The sequence below is a fragment of the Eleutherodactylus coqui genome, chromosome 11 (assembly GCF_035609145.1).
Source record: "Eleutherodactylus coqui strain aEleCoq1 chromosome 11, aEleCoq1.hap1, whole genome shotgun sequence".
NCBI lineage: Eukaryota > Metazoa > Chordata > Amphibia > Anura > Eleutherodactylidae > Eleutherodactylus > Eleutherodactylus coqui.
The window spans coordinates 3,070,731-3,094,475 of NC_089847.1; the positions used below are offsets into that span (position 1 = coordinate 3,070,731).

At 57.6% G+C, this 23,745-nt stretch overlaps 1 protein-coding gene across 1 annotated transcript; it reads right to left on the minus strand.

The window, feature by feature from the left end:
* Positions 1 to 10,702: 10,702 nt before the first annotated feature.
* GINS2 (GINS complex subunit 2) lies at positions 10,703 to 16,357 on the minus strand. The gene is made up of 5 exons (XM_066584105.1): positions 16,215 to 16,357; positions 15,382 to 15,496; positions 14,377 to 14,476; positions 11,567 to 11,693; positions 10,703 to 11,199 (listed from the first exon to the last, which is right to left on the minus strand). The coding sequence occupies exons 1-5, from the start codon at positions 16,302 to 16,304 to the stop codon at positions 11,074 to 11,076; spliced, it is 558 nt and encodes a 185-aa protein (XP_066440202.1). The 5' UTR covers positions 16,305 to 16,357; the 3' UTR covers positions 10,703 to 11,073.
* Between the last annotated feature and the right edge of the window lie 7,388 nt (positions 16,358 to 23,745).

Here is a 23,745-nt window from a genome sequence, read left to right on the forward strand (position 1 = left end):
CCGCTGCCTCCTGGTTATTTACCCCGTGAGTGGCCCCGCCCCCGCCGTCCACCCTGCAGGCCGGGGCTGGCCCCGCCCCCACCGTCCACCCTGCAGGCCGGGGCTGGCCCCGCCCCCACCGTCCACCCTGCAGGCCGGGGCTGGCCCCGCCCCCACCGTCCACCCTGCAGGCCGGGGCTGGCCCCGCCCCCACCGTCCACCCTGCAGGCCGGGGCTGGCCCCGCCCCCACTCCACCCTGCAGGCCGGGGCTGGCCCCGCCCCCACTCCACCCTGCAGGTCGGGGCTGGCCCCGCCCCCACTGTCCACCCTGCAGGTCGGGGCTGGCCCCGCCCCCACTGTCCACCCTGCAGGTCGGGGCTGGCCCCGCCCCCACTGTCCACCCTGCAGGTCGGGGCTGGCCCCGCCCCCACTGTCCACCCTGCCGGTCAGAAATAATCAAGTATCGTTTTTATTATTTGAAGAGAAAATTAAAAACTCAAAAAAAGAAAACCGAGCAGCATGTGCCGCCTGTCAGTGAATGGAGTCACTTCCTGCACGCATGGGGATTAAAGGCAAAATAGCGCTGACCGCACACGTAAGAGCGCTGCCAACAGATCTTCACCCCCACAGCTTATAGGAGACGAGCCGCTGCCAGAAAGGAGGTTGATGGGGTCAGTTCAGAGGTCTCCGTCTACCCCGGCCTGGCGGCGGATCTGCTGACTGTACAGCTGCAGCTGCTGCAGAACATCCACAGCATTTACAGTAAAAGCCACATGGAGGGATTAACAAACAATCCGCCTCGCCTGGTGCCGAGTTTCCACAAACCGTTCAGGCAGGGGTTAAACTCCTCAGCTATTGTCCACATGGAGACATGGCCGAATCTGCGCAATTTAGGTGAGAATTGGGCGCCCACAGACTGGCGCTGGGTGATGCGTTGCAGCGGCTCCTCCACACGGCCGGCTTTGTGCTCCGTATTACGTTTATTTTTACCGCACGGAACGCAGATATGGATCCAGTCATGTGAATGAGCCCCACTGTGTACAATACAGCCAGCGGCTGCTCTGGCGCTACACGCTGTGCGGTGGCTGCAGTACGCGATACGCCAAGTAGGTAAGCTGTTTTGTGGCTGGAAATGGCGCTGCCAGCTGTGGGCAGCCTGGTGTTGCTGCTGGTAAATTGGGCGGCATTAAAACATGTATAATCCTTTAACTGCAAGAAAGCAGTTAAAGGGATTGTCCAGGATTAGCAAAACCTTAAAGGGGTTGTGCAATTTTAAATTATTTAGGCCTAGGTCGCCCATAGTAGAGCAGTGCCGGTCGGGTTGCCCAGGACCCCCACCAAACGGCTGTCTGCTGAGACTAGAACACTAATGCACTGACAGCGCTGTTCTTCCTGCAGTGGCCAGATTTGGTATTGCAAACCAAGTTCCCATTTCCTTGAATACCAAGCTGACTACTGTGGTAGGGAAGGAGCTGATCAGAGGGGGACCCGGATAACAGACCGGCGCCGCTCTACTATTGATGACTTGACCTGAGGACAGGCCAGCAATAGTTTACAACTGGAGAGTCCCTTTAACATCCAGCGGCAAGCCACAGGAAGCCACTAACGTCTGCGCCCTAGGGGTCCAGGAACACCGATGGTAGCCACACAGCTCGCTAATTCGTATTCACCGCCCGCACAAAACTTCCTTGTGAAATTGACACGCTGCAGCCGTTCCGGACCTGCTGGGGGCTGACGGTCCGCTGTGAAGCTCAAATATAGACCTAACCTAAACCGGCACACCTGCAGCGCCCCCTGCTGGAGGCTTCAGTAATGGTTTGGTTTCTCCTTGGAGGCATGAAGTGAGGAGACTTCTAGGGTGCTGCATTTCCCAGACATGAGCTTTCCACTAGGTGGCGCTGCACAGGTATTGTTTTATCGCCCAGTTGCAGAATATCTCCTGTCCTTCACTTTGTGGCCCCTCGGATGCGTTGCGGACGAGTTATAGTTAATTCCGCTCCAGACAATTCACCGAGAGGAACCCCCCATGTAAAGTAACCTGTTGTGATCCATTAACCCCTTGTCTGCACGTTCTCAGGGTCGCACAAACACACAACTTGTGACATTTTCTTGCATGTGTGAATCTAGCCTTAAAAGGGTTTTCCAAGGAGAATCCGAGGGATGGGCCGCACTCTCCTCAGGATCAGGCGGCTGCGGCGCAAGCCGAGCCTGCAGTTACAAGTGCCAGCCACTTCAGAGGTCGGAGCAGAGACTGCCGCTGCTTTTACGCTGCCCCTGGTGTAATTCTGGCGCTGTGCGCAGGCGCATGATCAGCTGATTGGTGATGGTCATTAATCGTATTTCGCGCCTGCCTGACCCTCCAGCGAGGCCATCATCAAATAATGTAACTTTCCAGCCCCTCATGTTTTATAACTCTGATTGCTGTCAGTGTATAGAGCCTTCCGTGGTCGTGTCTAGTTGCCACGGATACACAACTTCTATGGCGGAGGGCCCATCCAATACACCTCACCATCCGCAGTGCGAACAATAAAGGTCTCTGTTCATTGGCTGGAGTCTGAACGCTCCTCGACGCCCCCTCAAGGGGGTTTTCCTACATCCCGTTTACACCGTAATCCATAAGTCTTGTGTTTCGGAGGCCGGGGTGGAGCTGCGCTGCGCCCCGCCGCTTCTAAGGAAAATCCACGTTAGAAATAATCCGGAAGCGCGTGGATTTCTGCCGAACCGCATAATGCGCATCAGAAAACCAAGATGGAAACCTGCGGCAGAAGTCTGTGTGATGGCGGCCGCGGATCCGCTCAGGGTCACCTCTTCCGTCCCAATCCAATGAAGAGACGGTCCCATAACGCGGATCTGATGCGGACCCCCTCATGAAAACCGCGCAAAGAACTCACTAACCATCATGTAAACCGCGAGCCGCCGCGCATTCATCAGGTGACGTTAACAGCAGGACCATGAAGGGTTAATCGCCGCTCCTTCCCGTTACTGGTAATTGCGCTCAGGTCAGACGAGGCTAATTAACCTCCGGCACGCCATGGAATATTTATACCGCGGCCGGGCCGTATTTTTATGGAGAGGGCGGGCGGCTTCCTCCTTTGTACAGCCGGTTCTAAGCCGCTACTTTCTTTGAAGTCCCAGTGAACGTGCCGCGGCCGCAATCAGCGCCACGCTCGGATACTCTGCATCACAATAACGAGCCATTAACCGAAATTACAGCCGTGCGTCTGATCTGTATCCTGAGAGGCTCCGGCGCGGCCGAGGCATGAATAAGTCACGAGCGCGAGAGCGGCACGGATAGTCGGAGACGGGACAAGAGCGGCCGGATGCTTCACTGCCGAGCGCAAACTAATCTATGTGCAGACTGCCCAGACTGGTGCCCTCTTCTGGTCGCACGGCGGCTCCTTTATTACCGCGGCACAAGTCTGCTGGACACTGCGCTGTCACACGTGAATATAAGTTACTTACAGAAAACCCATATTCAACCTCGGAGGAGCGGCGAGCCCCCCTACCCCGAGGCGGCCGCAGAGGCGCAGCGAGCTGCTAGTCAGCTGTAAAGTAGTTCTTTACTAGCCGGTAATGGACAGTAAAAAATAATTGACAACTGCGAGGCGCCCGCGCTGCAACCGGAGCATTTCGCTCACCGCACCCGCACATCCTATGCGCGGCGTACAAAAGTAAGTCCACCTCTCCGGCCGCAGATCCATCAGCACCCAACAATATTTAATACATCACAAATTAAACAGGAAAAGAAAAGCTGAAAATAGGGATGTCAACGTATTGAACGGGGGGGGGGGGGGGGGGGGGGGGGGGGGGGGGAGGGAGGGAGGGAGGGAGGGAGGGGGGTATGGTAATAAACCAAAGATTCAATACTTCCCTCCTCCCACGATCCAGCAGAGCGGCTGCAGTGACGAACCCGCTGCAGTCTAAGGCCAGCATTGGCGCCTCCGCACAGGATTTCCGGCCAGTGATGCTGCAGGCTCTGATTGGCTGCTGCAGTCACCTGCCTCCCGTCTGCGCTGGGAGCGGGATCTTCACTCGAGCCGCAAGGAGGAGAGGTAAGTGCTCCATGTTCTCTCTAAGGCTGCGCCATTTACATATTTACACTCTGACACCTCGTTTTCCTGCTGATTAGTCATCCATCTCCATCCACAGGAGAGGGAAACGTTGGAGTGCCTGAGGACCCCCAGCAATCCTGTGAAGAGCGCCCCCTAGGAATGAAGTCACCACTCCATTCACTTCTATGGGACAATCTCGCTCTATCTGCCACTTCACTCACATGGGGCAGTTGGGGGCGCTGTTCTTGGGAGGGCTCAGGGGTCAGCCCCCCAGTGACATTTATCCTCCATCATGTGGACAGACGTAGAATGAAAAAACCCATCAATGAGCCGATAAAGGCAGCAACATGATAGACACCGATACAGGAAACGTCCCGCGGTCACAAAAACGGAACGCAGAACAGTCCGCAGACGCTCTAAAAACAAATCGCATGAGTCACAATGGAAGCCGAGAGCCCCATCTACATCACCCGCTACACACGGCAGCCCCCCGCGGCGAGGGGCTTGTCTGCCCACAGATGCTCCATGCGCCATTCTCAGCCACGGACATGCAGCAATTCTTCTCATATAGCTCGCCGGTCCGTGTGAATTGGATTAGCCTCAGGCGGTAACAAGGCTGTGTGGCTGAGCCGCGGCCGGGGCCCCTGACAGTTCACGCTGCGCTACTAGTCTAGATCTACAATAATCGGTTCCTACAGCTGGAGATTCCCGTCAGTCACAACACGCGTTTTCTTGGTTCTAAGCAATAAACCAATCAGCGATTAGTTACCGCCGAGTACAAGCAGGGGAGCGCAGAGCTGACCGCACACGGCGCCAATCACTCACATACTGGGGAAATCGCCATTACTGACAGTCCTTAGAACTAGATCTAGGTGGCGGATCAGACTGGCGAGACACTTCGGCTGTTACACGAGCACTGCCAACGCGGGCCGCTAACAGTCATGCTTTCCTGTCAATGGCGCGGCTGAAAGTGTAAACAGCGGTGCTGCCAGATAGTTGGCGCGATGACACAAGCATGAATGGCGATCACATAATTGCAGGTTTCCACCTCCAGCCAGCTTTAACCCCTTCACACCCCAGTATATTTGTGTCATGGGGTTTGTATAGAGCTGGATCAGGGGGCCAATCCCACCCCTCTATACACGCCAGCTGACCCCCACCTGCACCAGCCGCAAACACCGATCCCCCCAATAAGATTGCAAGTTTAGTTGCCATGGCAGCCGGGGGCCTTCTGAAGCCTTGCAGCAACATTGAGGCTAAGAGAAACAGAAAGACTCCAGCGGGCAAAAGAGCGCAAAACTTGTATCACGAGGAACATCTCGTGGTCAGATGGGTGCAGATTTATGTGCTGATGGGAGGTCAGAATTTGGCGCAAGCAGCATGAATCGCTGACCCCTTCCTGTCAGCCGGTCAGAACATGTCAGCACCGCCTTCTAATCTGCAGGGACTACAAGAAGCTTCCTGTCCGCAGGGGCCGGTGTTCCGCAGAACCATTTCATCACTGCGTGGGATCTACGCCGCGACAAACTGCTGCGGATCTGAAGAACGAAGGAGCCCAACGGCACTAGATGGGGGTAATAAGGGGTTGTGTATAAAATCCAGCCGTTGGTCGGACAGGGGAGTGGCGGGCGGCTTCGTGCCCCGACTCCCCTGTAAACGGCTTCGGACGGTGACTAGTTTACTTAAAAGAAGGGAACTAAAGGGTCAGCCATGCAGTCTCAGCACTCGGACCCTCGTTCTTCTACTGGGGTCTCAGATATTCCCATTACACTGATTATTAGGGGTTATTTCCATATACGGTTCTATGGCTGCTCGCTCCCCCGATGGACGGACAGCTTATAGTAATGGGCTCACATTTATGGGATTTCCTTCTCACCTGACAAAGCATCACTATCTAATTACAATGTAAAACTAACCCCCCCCCCCCCCCCCCCCCACCCTCCAGGACTCTTCGGCTGTCGGATCACTAGGAGACTGGTTGTAACCCCTTCTGAGCCCTCTTGTACAGGCTACATAGTGCTCAATGGAGGGCAGGAAGTAGCTTTCCTGCATGAGACCCGGTGACCCCCAACACATCACAGCTGCATGGTCCTAGCGAACCCCAATCAGCTTTGTCAGTGACTATCACCACCATTGGGGAATGTTTTCCCCTGTAAAAAGGGCCTCCATACCCACCTATAATAAATCTTGTATCCAAGCTAGAGGTGGTACAACAGGGTACTAGAGCCTCCATGCCCCCCGTATCACATCCTGTATCCAAGCTAAAGGCGGTACAACAGGGTACTAGAGCCTCCATGCCCCCCGTATCACATCCTGTATCCAAGCTAGAGGCTGTACAACAAGGTACTAGAGCCTCCATGCCCCCGTAACACATCCTGTATCCAAGCTAGAGGGGGGTACAGCGGGGTACTAGAGCCTCCATGCCCCCCGTAACACATCCTGTATCCAAGCTAGAGGCGGTACAACAAGGTACTAGAGCCTCGCTACACGGGGGTTGGTGCTTTACAATAAATGTTCCTTTTGCTCTGATACAATCACAGAAAATGTCCGTTCCTTACTGAGTGAGGCGGGCATATAGATGCCTCCTCCTCTCACCATGCAGGTAGTTGACTACCAAATGGAGGAGCCAATAACACCTGTGAGGACACCGATAAGACAACCACTCACACTGCCTCCTGATAATGAGGGGGGTGGATGCTTGGTGTACACTCCCACACATAGTGGATACAGGGTGCCAGACCATTCTGATACATGTAGTTCACCATGCAGACCAGCAACCTACTGACGCCATGATAATTTGGCGGGTTGCCCTGCATGTCCATCAGTGAACCACATTGGTACTGCCACCCTGGGCTCCCCCTGGAGTCTTAATGCCACACTGCATGTGAATGATAGATAATAAATGCAAGGCATTGGTTGGATGTTGGCCAAGATACAATTATCATGGCGTCATTAATAGGTTGCTGGTCTGCATGGTGAACTACATATATCAGAATGGTCTGGCACCCTGTATCCACTATGTGTGGGAGTGTACACCAAGCAGCCACCCCCCCCCTCATTATCAGGAGGCAGTGTGAGTGGTTGTCTTATCAGTGCCCTCACAGGTGTTATTGGCTCCTCCAGCTACCTGCATGGTGAGAGGAGGACGCATCTATATGCACTCCTCAGTCAGTCAGTAACGGCCATTCTCTGTGATTGGTTTTAATTTTTTATTTCCCCTTCTGTGATATCTTTTGCTCTGATCACACTGAGAATGTTTTACAATGAGTGCGTGAGTATAATATATATAATAATTGTATCATAAGGCCATAAAGCCACACATGCGTAAAATCAGGGAACACTTGTCTGCTGCTTACGGATTGAAACCTTCTGGTTATTAAGAGGTTAAAAGGAACAAAAAAAAACACTGATGACACTAAAAATGCTTCTGGTCACACAAGTCACTTCCCAGAACCGCCCCGCATGCAGCAAGAGCGCGCCGACATTTAATACACCTCCTCCGTCCCGTGTAGCATTATTGCAGCCGCGCGCCACTAGGGGGCAGCCGCGCACAGAGGCGCCACTAGGGGGCAGCCGCGCACAGAGGCCTCACTTCTTACAGTTTCTGGAAGGACTTTAGTTTTTTTTTTCTTTTATTAAGATTACAAAGAAAAAATTGTTGAAAAACTTCCAAGTTCCAAAAAGCAAAACAATCCCGAGAAGGCGACGCCGTTGTCTGCGGTTCCATTCTAGACGGGCAGCAGTGGACGCCGCTGTTCATTGTATTCCTCGGTCACATGCTGAAGGACATACGGGTCTCGGCTCCACAGCGGGCAAGAGCAGGATGGAGATGGGAAGCACTGAAGGGGGTGCCCAGGTTAATACTACTGATCTATCACCAACAGCGGATCGGCTGAGGTCTGTCGCTCAGGGGCCACAAATGGAAGCTGCTGCCACCACCCAGGTCGTGGCCGGCGCTCGTCATTGCAGGTTGGGGATCTCACAAATCAATGAGAGTTGCACCTGCAGTTACAAGCATCGGCCACGACATGGGTGGGAGCAGCATCCTCCACTCTGACCTCCACCTCCCAGCACTGAGCTCGGGCAGGGGGATCAGCCGGGATCCTCAGAATACGCCATCAACAGGATTTCTGCCTGGAAACCCCTTTAAGACAAAGTGCTGCCCCCTACGGAGCAATTTATGTCCAGCATTCTGTTTTCCTGTCGTCTCTGTCAGCCGCTCAGGCAAGTACCTGGACAAACCAGTGCGGCACGCCGAGGGGTACTTCAGGCTTCAGTTACAGCATGCATGGACTTGGCAAAGAAATGGCGCGGCCCGCTGTAATATTTCCAAGTTATTAACCGGACCTTGTAGCGCAGTGTGAAGGCGCCCTTACAGCGAGCGGGCCGGCGCCGTTATCAGCGGCCAGGAGTCACCTTCTGTGCAATCATCAAATGCAAACATCAGCGAGAATACAAATACGCGCTACAGCAGCCGCAAGCGCACACTGCGAGACAGTAAAGGCGGTGTACGTGGCGGCAGCGCTAGATTGATGTAGCAGAACGCGGCCGCCAGGAACAATCCAAGTCTGTAGGATTTGCCGCAGAGTTCATTGTGCGTTACAAGATACAGATTATCTAATAAGTGAAGGAAATCGCCAAGAATGTCGCCAAGCCAGAAGTCACCGTGAACACGAGAGCTGCTTCTTAACCCCTTCACGCCCCAGGAGGTACATTTATGTCAGTGCGAGGCTTGTATGAAGCGCGATCGGGAGCCGGTCCAGCAACGTACACAGCGAGTGCCGGACGTCTGACAGCCGCCTGCAACCGGTTAAATGGCCCAAATGGCCCCCATCACGAAGAGATGGCAACCTGGGGCCTGCGAGGGGCGGCCAGGCCGACTGCCGTATAAGGTTATACTAGCAGAATTAGTTAAAGGGGTTTTAAATGGTAAAATAAAAGACAAGTTTTGAGGAGAGAAAAAAAACCAAAAAAAAAAACCACACATTTGGTTTCACTGCATCTGCGAAAGTCTAATCTATCAAAACATTTAGCGCGGCGAACGTCGTCAGAGAAAAACAAACAGCGCCAGAACGGCACATTTTTGGTCACTCCGTCAACAAGAAAAATTGTAACAAAAAGCAATTGAAAGTCACGTGTACTCCAACACGGTACCGATGGAAACTTCAGGACGTCCCGCAAAAGAGGAGCCTCAGAGAGCGAGGCCGGCAGAAAGAAGAAAGGTCCCGGTGGTCAGAAAATAAGATCTATTTGGAATAAAATAAAGTTAACAGTAGGACAGCAAGAGCGAAAACTATAAATATTGTATCGCAGTAACCATGCCGACCCCAGAATGATGATGAAGAACAAAGTGATATAAAGGTTCACCGACCCGCTTGTCATCATTACGGCTCGGCTGTAGCGCCATAATCCGCACGTGGAAACAGTTTGCCGACTCCAACGTTAGGTGGCGATAGAGAGTTGTGCCCGACGTTCTCAGGCGCAGCCCACGTCGCATGGACACCGTGTTCATGTGCGGTGTGGGAGACCGGACACTTACATGTACTATTCTCATACATGACTCACGTGGAAATAGAACGTGACGCGTCTCTGCCGTCTAGTAGCATCGCAACGAGAGAGAAATCGCCCGTGTAAATAGACGCATTACCAATAGGTTCCATCTTGTAAACGTACAAAAGTCACGCAAGAATGTCCACCATGTAAACAGTCTAACATAAGGGAGTGACGCGGACAGAGCCGAGCGCGTTCCATCACTCCGGCTGCTACTAAGCACTCATTCACACCAGTGTGGTGCGCTGAACAAATCCATACATCTTAATATACCAATAGGTAGGGACGGGCGAGCCAGCGGAGCAGACGGGACGGGCGAGCCAGCGGAGCAGACGGGACGGGCGAGAAGGAGGCCGCAGCGCCGAGCCAGCGGAGCAGACGGGACGGACGAGAGGAGGCTGCAGCGCCGAGCCAGCGGAGCAGACGGGACGGACGAGAGGAGGCTGCAGCGCCGAGCCAGCGGAGCAGACGGGACGGGCGAGAAGGAGGCTGCAGCGCCGAGCCAGCGGAGCAGACGGGACGGACGAGAAGGAGGCTGCAGCGCCGAGCCAGCGGAGCAGACGGGACGGGCGAGAAGGAGGCTGCAGCGCCGAGCCAGCGGAGCAGACGGGACGGACGAGAAGGAGGCTGCAGCGCCGAGCCAGCGGAGCAGACGGGACGGACGAGAAGGAGGCTGCAGCGCCGAGCCAGCGGAGCAGACGGGACGGGCGAGAAGGAGGCTGCAGCGCCGAGCCAGCGGAGCAGACGGGACGGACGAGAAGGAGGCTGCAGCGCCGAGCCAGCGGAGCAGACGGGACGGACGAGAAGGAGGCTGCAGCGCCGAGCCAGCGGAGCAGACGGGACGGACGAGAAGGAGGCTGCAGCGCCGAGCCAGCGGAGCAGACGGGACGGACGAGAAGGAGGCTGCAGCGCCGAGCCAGCGGAGCAGACGGGACGGACGAGAAGGAGGCTGCAGCGCCGAGCCAGCGGAGCAGACGGGACGGACGAGAAGGAGGCTGCAGCGCCGAGCCAGCGGAGCAGACGGGACGGACGAGAAGGAGGCAGGGAACTAGTAGAGGGATGGACAAGAGGCGGCGCGGGAAGGAACAGAGAAGAGGACTGTGTGCAGGCGGTAGATGAGAAGCAGAGGAATCTTAGAAGCATTTTTTTATTTCCCGCTTGTGAAGGACAGCAGCAATGACAGCGACATATTTGCAGTGTAGATGCGGCTCCGACCCGCAGACTACTTCTAAAAGAGAGACTGTAGAATTCCAGCACTGGGGTGATTCGCGTCCCACAAGCCGTACGGTTCTTCTTCGCACTGCGGACATTGGCTGCATCTCACCTGGAGCCGTTACAGCAGGACACGGGCGGGAGAGCCCTTTCCTCGCACCAGCGGGGCTCACACTCTCACATCTGTATATGCCAGGGAACTAATCTTTGACGCCATGATGACCTCAGCAAGCATCTATTCACATCCCCCCTTGTAATGTCGTCAGCCCCCTGGGTGGCTTAGTGTTCCTGGGACGGTCCATCCTCCGAGTACTGCAGGCTGGTACGTAATTTGTACATGTGGTTTAAAGACTCCGTTAAAAAAGTTCCAATGGTGTTAATTTCCATCAGCGTCAAGTTATCCAGCTGGCAAATGAGAAGAGAGAGACTTGTAACAGCAGGGCGCACACAGGTGGACAATTAGAGGCCCCTAATCAGGAGAGGCCGCGCCGCCAAGTTGGACGAAGGTTTAGAGAATCACAGTTGTCTATCGATCCCTAAAATTACAATAATCGCTTCAACTCTACAAATCTGTGCAATGGCGCGAGCCGTCAGAGCGGCCGCACGCTCGGCCACATGTCGTTTTCTGCTCCTTCCATCCCGTCAGCTGTGTAATGTGGCGGCGCCAGACGTAACATAACATTTACATTTCTGATTTGCTGCATATAAAACCTCAGTAACGAGCAAACTGAGAACAATCTCCCCCGAATAGCAGCGCTGACCCGCTCTGTACCTTGGCATGGGCCTCCTGCTCCCGCACAAAGCTGTCAGCAGACAACCGCAGTTTGGCAATCCGGGTGTCCCACATGTCCTTAACGAGCGTCCGGATCTCATCAGCCTTTGGGATGTTGTCGGAGGCACTAAGGAAACAGAAAGCAATGAAAACTGGCTGGAGCCGCAGGGAGGCTTTTACACTGCGGTTTTTGGAAAAATGTCACTGCGGTTTTTGATTTTTTTCCCCCCTTAGCCATAACCAGGAGTGGATTCACAAGGAATGGGAAATAGAAAGGAAGAACATCGACTACTTCTGCCACACACAAAACATCGGCGTCTATCCCCAGTGTCGGAGGCAGAAATGCTGAAATCGTGAAGGCCAGCTTCAGCTCCCACGGATTTCAATGGTGGTGAAGTCAGCTACGGCATTTCCCCTTCTGACCCCGATAACGACATCTGGATCCGCTGCACTGACAGCCGGCCAGGCGATCAGCTAACCGCTGGGGATTCCAAGTAGCAAATTGCCAGCAATTAACTACTGATGACCGACACTCAAGACAGGTCGATAGTTTGTGCCCAAAAAACCCCTTCGACTACTTAACACTACAGGACGTGCAGTTACATGCTCTGCGTTTGTATGGAGGGGGGGTGGTCCCACTCCATACAATGCGGGTGCTGGCTGCTTCTTATAGCAGAGACGTGCCAGCAACTGCTCCGATCAGAGCCGTTAGCCCTTTAAATGCCATTGTCAATTCTGCCAATGACCTTTAAATTCCTTGATTGGAATTTGGGGGTCCCGAATGGCCCCAGTGAGAATATTGTGGGGTGTCATGTGGATGCCATGGCAGCCCGGGGGCCTTCAGAAAGCCCCGAGCACTGGCATGGGAGATTGCCTATCAGATTGCAGTATAATGTAATGCTACGGCATCCTTAAGGGGTTACTTTCCCTGCAGCTCCACTACGAGACAAACATTACAGCTACTCTGAAGCCCGAGACATTCCTTGCAGCGGTTCTCCGTTCTAGCAGATACACGAGCGTCCATCTATTAACTCTGAAACCCACGTTTATACATAGTTTGGAGTTTATTTTGGGGTTCTGGCAGCAAAATAAATACGTATACTCCCCTGTGCCTTACCGGGCCATTCACCGCGAACCTGCTGCTTTCCTAATGTCCCTCCGGCAGCCTTAGGCCTCATGTCCACGGGGAAAATCAGGCCCGCTACGGATTCTCCATGGAGAATTCATAGCGGGTCCCTACTGCCCCGCGGACATGAGGCATAAAAATAAGAATTAACTCACCTCTTGCCCGCTCTGGATCTTCCCTTCGTCGCGGCTTCATCTTTTGCTCTCCATCGCGGCCGGATCTTCTTTCTTCGGCTCGGCGGATGTGCACGGCCCGTCGGTTGCGTGCCCCGCGCATGCGCCGGCCCGAAGAAAAAAGATCCGGCTGCGACGGAGAGAAGATGGAGCCGCGAAAAAGAAAGATCCAGAGCAGGTGAGTATATTCCGATTTTGGTCTCCCGCGGATCCGGACGGCTTCCATAGTCTTCAATAGAAGCCCGAGGGAGACCCGCACGAAAATGGAGCATGGTCCGGATTTTTTCATGCTCCTTTTTTTAAAATCACTTTTATTGACCATCCGCGGGTATTTATCTACCCGCGGGTGGTCAATGCATCCCTATGGGGTGCGGATAAGTGGGCGGGAGAAGAGTTAAAATCCACTGCGGATTTTAATTCTTCTTTTGCCCGTGGACATGAGGCCTTACTATCACAGGGCAGAAGCTGGCAAAGTGCCAGCTTCCACCACTGGACAGCAAGCACTGCCGCCCAGGTCAGTGGCCGACGCGGTGCAAAGTGACGCGTCGTCCACTGATTGACCCGGCCACATCTAACCTCTGAAGTCCTCGGAGAGTCGACGGAGAGCGCGCATGCGTCCCCCCCCTTCCCAGCGACTCTGAGGACATCAGAAGTTAGATGTGGCAGGTCTGCATCTCTGGGAGAGGACCCCTCACATGACAGCTAAACAGGGGGAAGAAATACAACGGGATTAGGTTTACTTTGTTTTAACTCTTCTTTCCACAGGTCTGACTGTACAGGGATGCAGGGAGTAGAGATTTTTATTTTGCTGACAGAACCCCTTTAAGGATTTATTGATATGCCGTTATGAGGGGCCGTGTCCAGTACGAATGGGCCCCATCATTAGCAATTCTCTGTGCAGTAATGGCTACACTATGAATTACTAATCCGTATCTCTTAACTAGAGACCGGCGCCATCAACCAGAACGCTGCGGATACATCCTAAAGCCGCCAAACAATCGGCGCTGACCAGAGGCGTCCCCTCTTCTGCATCTCGAACATGAAGCTTTGACAGATTATCCCATCCAAGGTGGCGCTATTCCAGAGTCACTAAAAGTTTGCAATAAGTTTTCACACTGATAATATTGCGTATGATTAGGACTTGGCGAGCCACATAGTATGGGGCTACCAGACACCGGGGGCTCGCTAGACCCTGGCTGGACTGTTCGTGTAAACGGTCAGCAGTCTGGCTTTTCTCCCCCGAGCATTGTAGAGAAATGGATGGTTTGCTATGGGACAGATCACGGCCTCCAGCACATCAGATTTGATGCCGATGTCAGCCTATGCGAGACAGAATAGCGCTAGATGCGGCATCTGAGGGAGCGCCAGAGCAAGGAGTACACCAACCAGACATCAGCTGTGTCCGGCTCCGGCACAACCGATGGGGGAACCCAGGAGGAAGCCACAAACCCCCTGCATGTCACCATGAAGCCGATGGGCTGGCGGTAACGTGTCGTAGGCGTCATACTTACTGGTTTAACAGTAACTTGGCCAGCTCCATGTAATGAGGATTCGGCATCTGGGTGAACGTCTCCTCTCGCCGTTCATTATCTCGGATTTCCTCCAACTTTCCTAAAAATGGCGGTAAAGAAATATATAAAATATTGATATCTGTGACCAAATCCTGACAGCAGAGACCACGAATCCAAGTACACAGCAGGTAGGTACTATCGGGGGTAGGTCCAGGGAACAGTGATTGCCATTAGGGAGGCGGGAAGGAATTTACCCCCAAAAGGGCTAATTGGCTTCTGCTCTTGGGGTTTTTTGCCTTCCTCTGGATCAACAACACAGGAGGATAAACAGGCTGGACTAGATGGACATTGTCTTCATTCGGCCTTACAAACTATGTTACCATGTATGTTACCATGTTAGATGTGCGTCCGGGCAGTAATACCAGCAGCACCGCTGAGTTTTGCTTTGGAGCACCTACAAAGTTGCCCCACCCTTATATTGAGGTGTCATGGCGGCTGCACCCCCGGGGTTCGCAGCTTTCAGGCTGGAGGCGTCAGGACTTCCCGTAGGAGAGCAGTTACATTATTACATCGCACTCAGATCTGAGCTACAAGCCAATGTCAGACGACGCCCGCAGGTTACCCCGTGGCATCACAACGTCGTGCTCCTGAGCGCGGGCACGCAGAAGGCATCGCCACAGGACAACCTCCACAAACCAGAACTGGTCACGCCTCCACGGTCAGCGGCATGGAGCTGCAGCCAACGTCAGTATAACACATCCGCTATGGGGCCCAAAGGACAGAGGGGCCCGGGGCCGAAGAACAAGAAGCCTTGGGGGAAGGACCAGGGGGCTCTGAGAGGTTCATTAGGGGTAATGCACCGCTAGCGCCATTCCTGGTATATATATATATATATATATATATATATATATACACTGCAGCGCCCGCGGGCACATTACTGATCGGCAGCTTCTTCCATCTCAGTTCCCCGTCGCCCCGGCAGTATGGCGTCCGGCCTCTCCTTACCCACATCCATCCACTCCGGCGGCACGATGCGACATTTCTGCCGTTGCTTCAGGTTGACGGCGAGCCACAGCGGCACCTGGACGGGGAGGCCGGGGTTGAAGGGTCCCAAATCCCCCTGCGGAAGAGAAGTCAGATAAACACCCGGGGTCTCCAGGCGACGTCACAGACGGCAGGTACCGGGGGGCCGGTTGTGACGGCGCCGGACTCTGCGGACGTTTACTGCGGCCGGCTGTGATAACGAAGGGTTAATCCCGTGAAACGCGAGTTTTGCCAAGAATCGGCGTCTGAACAAACTGCGCCCGCAGGAGGGCTGCCGGCTAATCACCACGGCGCCCGCAGGAGGCGATGACTATTTACGGCGTCCCAGAGGCCACGAGGAAAACGCACAACAAATGCGGGCGGCGACAGAGTGCTGCGGACTTCAGATCCAGAACGGAGGGTAACATCTGCGCCCGCCGGCGGGAGGGGAAGAGGGCGACGTCATCAGCGGGCGCCGCCGCTATACGAAACACCGTGACACCGCAGGCGGCCGCCGGTATACAAAAAAAGCCGTGAGACCGCAGGCGGCCGCCGGAAGACGCTTGTGTGATCCGTAGGGCACCGTACAGCTACTAGCCTGCCATTACACGGGGCCCCGGCGACATCACACACAGGGGGCCCCACTAGGGGGCGGGGCTGACAGCACAGTCCGGTACCTCAGCACCTTGTAGTCCGGAAGCCCCACAAACAGTCCCCAGTGACAGGAACGTCAGTCCGATAGTCCGGCGCCTCACCCCCAGCACAGATCCGTGCGCACGCCGCGGCACTACAAGCCCCAGATTGGCACCGCTCACCCCGATGAGGTAGACCTTGTCCAGGCTGAAGTTGGGGATCACCGTCACCAGCTGCTTCTCCGCCAGGAACTCCACCTCAGCCGCCTCCATCTCCGCGCTCCGGCCGGCTCCGCCCACTGCTTTCCCGCGCTGCCGGACGCGCCAATCAGATCCCGGAACATCCAATGACGTGGCGAAGTGTTTGCGCTTAAAGCCTCGTTCTGGAAATCACGTGGCTGTTCATTCTAGTGAGGCTTGAAACGCACAGCCCGGAAGTGCCCAGTGATTAGAGGAGGAAGAGGCGGCATATTTAGGATTTCAGCCGCAGTTCAGTAGCGGGGAGCGATTCTAGCAACCTTATTGGTTGTTGGGTACACCCCCCCCCCCCTCTTTGGAGATGTGCACGAGCCCCGCGAGCCGTGCATGAGCGCTACCTAACGAGCCCCGCGAGCCGTGCATGAGCGCTACCTAACGAGCCCCGCGGGCATATTTCTGTTTTCAGCTGCACTTAAGCAGCGCTGCTGATTAGAGCCACCTGATTGGCTCTTCGGCACCACGTGACTACATACTACAGGCACGGGGTTAGAGGTTAGGGTTGTCTCGCGAAACCAAGTGGGGGTATACACTTCTGTATGGCCATATTAATGCACTTTGTAATGTACATTGTGCATTAATTATGAGCCATACAGAAGTTATTCCACTTACCTGCTCCGTTGCTAGCGTCCTCGTCTCCATGGTTCCGTCTAAATTCGCTGGCAGCTTGCTTTTTTAGACGCGCTTGCGCAGTCCGGTCTTCTCCATTCAGCACGAGCCGCTTCAGTGTGCTCCCCGCTACAGCTCTTCTGCGCATGCGCAGACGAGCTGTCACTTCTCGGGAGCGCGCTGGAGCGGCCATTCTGCTACCATCCTCTGTTAGAGGAAGGTGCAGAAACTGGAGCTGCCCAGCGGAGAAGCCCAGCCCAGCCCAGCAGCCCCGAGAAGCCTCCCAGGTAAGTGATTTGTCCGGGGGGGGGGCTGCCGCTACGCCGGGGGGGGCTGTCGCTGCGCCAGGGGGGGCTGCCGCTGTGATGGGGGAACTAGCGCTAGGCCGGGGGGGGCTGCCGCTGCGATGGGGGGGCTGTCGCTAGGCCGGGGGGGGGGGCTGCCGCTGCGATGGGGGGGCTGTCGCTAGGCCGGGGGGGGCTGCCGCTAGGCCGGGGGAACTAGCGCTGGGCTCCGGAACCTAGCGCTGGGCTCCGGGGCCTTCACCTGGGCTGAGGGTCTAGCGCTGGGGAGCCGGGGGCTAGCGCCGGTTACCTGCTGTCTGGTCGGCGGCTGCGGGGCGTCTGGTCGGCGGCTGCGATGCGTCCGGTTGCCATGGAGACACAGCTGGCGGCGTCTCGGGAGCGCGCACGTCGGGCTGCAGCGAGCGACGGGGAAAGAGCCGGCGGCCATCTTGAGGAAACTTATATAAGTTGCTGAAACGCTGGAACGGTAAGTACGAACCAGCTAGAAATGTCATTTACAGGGGGGCTTAGTAATGTATGTTTAATGGGGGGGACTGGGCAAAAAAAAAAATTAACTGCTTCCTCGAGACATCTCCTTTAAGTGTAGAAATATGCCTACGGACCTGCTACTGCTTATTAAACGGGCCGCGGGGCTCATGCACATCTCCAAGAGGGGTGTGTCCCCAACAACCAATCAGGTAGCTGGAATCGCTCCCCGCTACTGAACTGCGGCTGAAATACAATATATGACTACGGCTGATTCCAGAGAACAACAGCGCGTGTTCTGTAACTCATCTTCACTCTGATTACTCAGATATATGCCCAATATGGGGGCGATCGTACAGATGACCGGGGGTCCGACAGCTGGATTCCAGTCACCCTTCAGCGCCAGCAGTGGTGTTCGTGCGATTTACCGGCAGCGCCGCATTCACTGCTAGTTCTGGGTTTCAGGGTAGAAGCGACTTGACGGTGGCCTAAAGTTTACTAGCGGAGCGCGGCCGCTCCTGAACGGTGGCCGTACGGTGACTAGCGGAGCGCGGCGGCTCCTGGACGGTGGTCGTACGGTTACTAGCGGAGCGCGGCCGCTCCTGAATCGTGGCCGTACGGTTACTAGCGGAGTGCGGCCGCTCCTGGACGGTGGCCGTACGTTTACTAGCAGAGCGCAGCCGCTCCTGGACGGTGGCCGTACGGTGACTAGCGGAGCGCGGCCGCTCCTGGACGGTGGTCGTACGGTTACTAGCGGAGCGCGGCCGCTCCTCAACGGTGGTCATACGGTTACTAGCGGAGCGCGGCCGCTCCTGGACGGTGGTCATATGGTTACTAGCGGAGCGCGGCCGCTCCTGAACGGTGGCCGTACGGTGACTAGCGGAGCGCGGCCGCTCCTGGACGGTGGCCGTACGGTGACTAGCGGAGCGCGGCCGCTCCTGGACGGTGGCCGTACGGTGACTAGCGGAGCGCGGCCGCTCCTGAACGGTGGCCGTACGGTGACTAGCGGAGCGCGGCCGCTCCTGGACGGTGGTCGTACGGTTACTAGCGGAGCGCGGCCGCTCCTCTACGGTGGTCGTACGGTTACTAGCGGAGCGCGGCCGCTCCTGGACGGTGGTCGTACGGTTACTAGCGGAGCGCGGCCGCTCCTCAACGGTGGTCATACGGTTACTAGCGGAGCGCGGCCGCTCCTGGACGGTGGTCATATGGTTACTAGCGGAGCGCGGCCGCTCCTGAACGGTGGCCGTACGGTGACTAGCGGAGCGCGGCCGCTCCTGGACGGTGGCCGTACGGTGACTAGCGGAGCGCGGCCGCTCCTGAACGGTGGCCGTACGGTGACTAGCGGAGCGCGGCCGCTCCTGGACGGTGGTCGTACGGTTACTAGCGGAGCGCGGCCGCTCCTCAACGGTGGTCGTACGGTTACTAGCGGAGCGTGGCCGCTCCTGGACGGTGGTCATATGGTTACTAGCGGAGCGCGGCCGCTCCTGAACGGTGGCCGTACGGTGACTAGCGGAGCGCGGCCGCTCCTGAACGGTGGCCGTACGGTGACTAGCGGAGCGCGGCCGCTCCTGGACGGTGGTCGTACAGTTACTAGCAGAGCGCAGCCGCTCCTGGACGGTGGCCGTACGTTTACTAGCGGAGCGCAGCCGCTGCTGGACGGTGGCCGTACGGTTACTAGCGGAGCGCGGCCGCTCCTGGACGGTGGCCGTACGGTTACTAGCGGAGCGCGGCCGCTCCTGGACGGTGGCCGTACGGTTACTAGCGGAGCGCGGCGGCTCCTGGACGGTGGCCGTACGGTTACTAGCGGAGCACGACCGCTCCTGGACGGTGGCCGTACGTTTACTAGCGGAGCGCGGCGGCTCCTGGACGGTGGACGTACGGTTACTAACGGAGTGCGGCTGCTCCTGAACGGTAGTCGTACAGTTACCACCGGAGCGCGGCCGCTCCTGAACGGTGGTCATTCGGTTACTAGCTGAGCGCGGCCGCTCCTGGACGGTGGTCATACGGTTACTAGCGGAGCGCGGCCGCTCCTGAACGGTGGTCGGACGCTTACTAGTGGAGCACGGCCGCTCTTGGACGGTGGCCGTACGTTTACTAGCGGAGCGCGGCCGCTTCTGGACGGTGGCCGTACGGTTACTAGCGGAGCGCGGCCACTCCTGAACGGTGGTCGTACGGTTGCCAGCGGAGCGCAGCCGCTCCTGAACGGTGGTCGTACGGTTACTAGCGGAGCGCGGCCGCTCCTGAACGGTGGCCGTACGGTTACTAGTGGAGCGCGGCCGCTTCTGTACGGTGGCCGTACGGTTAATAGCGGAGCGCGGCGACTCCTGTACGGTGGTCGTACGGTTACTAGCGGAGCGCGGCCGTTCCTAAACGGTGGCCGTACGGTTACTAGCGGAGCGTGGCCGCTCCTGCACGGTGGCTGTCCGGTTAATAGCGGAGCGCGGCGACTCCTGTACGGTGGTCGTACGGTTACTAGCGGAGCGCGGCCGCTCCTGAACGGTGGTCGTACGGTTACTAGCGGAGCGCAGCCGCTGCTGGACGGTGGCCGTACGGTTACTAGCGGAACACGACCGCTCCTGGACGGTGGTCGTACGGTTACTAGCGGAGCGCGGCCGCTCCTGGACGGTGGTCGTACGGTTACTAGCGGAGCGCGGCCGCTCCTGAACGGTGGTCGTACGGTTACTAGCGGAGCGCGGCCACTTCTGGACGGTGGCCGTACGGTTACTAGCGGAGCCCGGCCGCTCCTGGACGGTGGTCGTACGGTTACTAGTGGAGCACGGCCGCTCCTGGACGGTGGTCGTACGGTTACTAGTGGAGCACGGCCGCTCCTGAACGGTGGCCGTACGGTGGCCGTACGGTTACTAGCGGAACGCGGCCGCTCCTGAACGGTGGCCGTACGCTTACTAGTGGAGCACGGCCGCTCTTGGACGGTGGCCGTACGTTTACTAGCGGAGCGCGGCCGCTCCTGGACGGTGGTCGTACGGTTACTAACGGAGCGCATCCGCTCCTGGACGGTGGCCGTACATTTACTAGCTGAGCGCGGCCGCTCCTGAACGGTGGCCGTACGGTTACTAGCGGAGCGTGGCCGCTCCTGGACGGTGGCCGTACATTTACTAGCTGAGCGCGGCCGCTCCTGAACGGTGGCCGTACGTTTTCTAGCGGAGCGTGGCCGCTCCTGAACGGTGGCCGTACGGTTACTAGTGGAACGCGGCCGCTTCTGGACGGTGGCCGTACGTTTACTAGCGGAGCGCGGCCGCTCCTGGACGGTGGTCGTACGGTTACTAACGGAGCGCATCCGCTCCTGGACGGTGGCCGTACATTTACTAGCTGAGCGCGGCCGCTCCTGAACGGTGGCCGTACGTTTTCTAGCGGAGCGTGGCCGCTCCTGAACGGTGGCCGTACGGTTACTAGTGGAGCGCGGCCGCTTCTGGACGGTGGCCGTACGGTTAATAGCGGAGCGCGGCGACTCCTGTACGGTGGTCGTACGGTTACTAGCGGAGCGCGGCCGTTCCTAAACGGTGGCCGTACGGTTACTAGCGGAGCGTGGCCGCTCCTGCACGGTGGCTGTCCGGTTAATAGCGGAGCGCGGCGACTCCTGTACGGTGGTCGTACGGTTACTAGCGGAGCGCGGCCGCTCCTGAACGGTGGTCGTACGGTTACTAGCGGAGCGCAGCCGCTGCTGGACGGTGGCCGTACGGTTACTAGCGGAACACGACCGCTCCTGGACGGTGGTCGTACGGTTACTAGCGGAGCGCGGCCGCTCCTGAACGGTGGTCGTACGGTTACTAGCGGAGCGCGGCCACTTCTGGACGGTGGCCGTACGGTTACTAGCGGAGCCCGGCCGCTCCTGGACGGTGGTCGTACGGTTACTAGTGGAGCACGGCCGCTCCTGGACGGTGGTCGTACGGTTACTAGTGGAGCACGGCCGCTCCTGAACGGTGGCCGTATGGTTACTAGCGGAACGCGGCCGCTCCTGAACGGTGGCCGTACGCTTACTAGTGGAGCACGGCCGCTCTTGGACGGTGGCCGTACGTTTACTAGCGGAGCGCGGCCGCTCCTGGACGGTGGTCGTACGGTTACTAACGGAGCGCATCCGCTCCTGGACGGTGGCCGTACATTTACTAGCTGAGCGCGGCCGCTCCTGAACGGTGGCCGTACGGTTACTAGCGGAGCGTGGCCGCTCCTGGACGGTGGCTGTACGGTTAATAGCGGAGCGCGGCGACTCCTGTACAGTGGTCGTACGGTTACTAGCGGAGCGCGGCCGCTCCTGTACGGTGGCCGTACGGTTACTAGCGGAGCACGGCCGTTCCTAAACGGTGGCCGTACGGTTACTAGCGGAGCGTGGCCGTTCCTGCACGGTGGCTGTCCGGTTAATAGCGGAGCGCGGCGACTCCTGTCCGGTGGTCGTACGTTTACTAGCGGAGCGCGGCGGCTCCTGGACGGTGGCCGTACGGTTACTAGCAGAGCGCGGCCGCTCCTGCCCGGTGGACGTACGGTTACTAACGGAGTGCGGCTGCTCCTGAACGGTAGTCGTACAGTTACTAGCGGAGTGCGGCCGCTCCTGAACGGTGGTCATACGGTTACTAGCTGAGCGCGGCCGCTCCTGGACGGTGGTCATACGGTTACTAGCGGAGCGCGGCCGCTCCTGAACGGTGGTCGTACGGTTACTAGCGGAGCGCGGCCGCTCCTGAACGGTGGTCGTACGGTTACTAGCGGAGCGCGGCCGCTCTTGAACGGTGGTCGTACGGTTACTAGCGGAGCGCGGCCACTTCTGGACAGTGGCCGTACGGTTACTAGCGGAGCCCGGCCGCTCCTGGACGGTGGTCGTACGGTTACTAGTGGAGCACGGCCGCTCCTGGACGGTGGTCGTACGGTTACTAGTGGAGCACGGCCGCTCCTGAACGGTGGCCGTACGGTTACTAGCGGAACGCGGCCGCTCCTGAACGGTGGCCGTACGCTTACTAGTGGAGCACGGCCGCTCTTGGACGGTGGCCGTACGTTTACTAGCGGAGCGCGGCCGCTCCTGGACGGTGGTCGTACGGTTACTAACGGAGCGCATCCGCTCCTGGACGGTGGTTGTACATTTACTAGCTGAGCGCGGCCGCTCCTGAACGGTGGCCGTACGTTTTCTAGCGGAGCGTGGCCGCTCCTGAACGGTGGCCGTACGGTTACTATTGGAGCGCGGCCGCTCCTGAACGGTGGCCGTACGGTTACTAGCGGAGCGCGGCCGCTTCTGGACAGTGGCCGTACGGTTACTAGCGGAGCGTGGCCGCTGCTGAACGGTGGCCGTACGGTTACTAGCGGAGCGCGGCCGCTCCTGAACGGTGGCCGTACGCTTACTAGTGGAGCACGGCCGCTCTTGGACGGTGGCCGTACGTTTACTAGCGGAGCGCGGCCGCTCCTGAACGGTGGCCGTACGTTTTCTAGCGGAGCGTGGCCGCTCCTGAACGGTGGCCGTACGGTTACTATTGGAGCGCGGCCGCTCCTGAACGGTGGCCGTACGGTTACTAGCGGAGCGCGGCCGCTTCTGGACAGTGGCCGTACGGTTACTAGCGGAGCGTGGCCGCTGCTGAACGGTGGCCGTACGGTTACTAGCGGAGCGCGGCCGCTCCTGAACGGTGGCCGTACGGTTACTAGCGGAGCGTGGCCGCTTCTGGACGGTGGTCGTACAGTTACTAGCGGAGCGTGGCCGCTTCTGGACGGTGGCCGTACGGTTACTAGCGGAGCGCGGCCGCTCCTGAACGGTGGTCGTATGGTTACTAGCAGAGCGCGGCCGCTGCTGAACGGTGGCCGTACGGTTACTAGCAGAGCGCGGCCGCTCCTGGACGGTGGTCGTACGGTTTCTAGTGGAGCACGGCCGCTCCTGGACGGTGGTCGTACGGTTACTAGCGGAACGCGGCCGCTCCTGAACGGTGGCCGTACGCTTACTAGTGGAGCACGGCCGCTCTTGGACGGTGGCCGTATGTTTACTAGCGGAGCGCGGCCGCTCCTGGACGGTGGTCGTACGGTTACTAACGGAGCGCATCCGCTCCTGGACGGTGGCCGTACATTTACTAGCTGAGCGCGGCCGCTCCTGAACG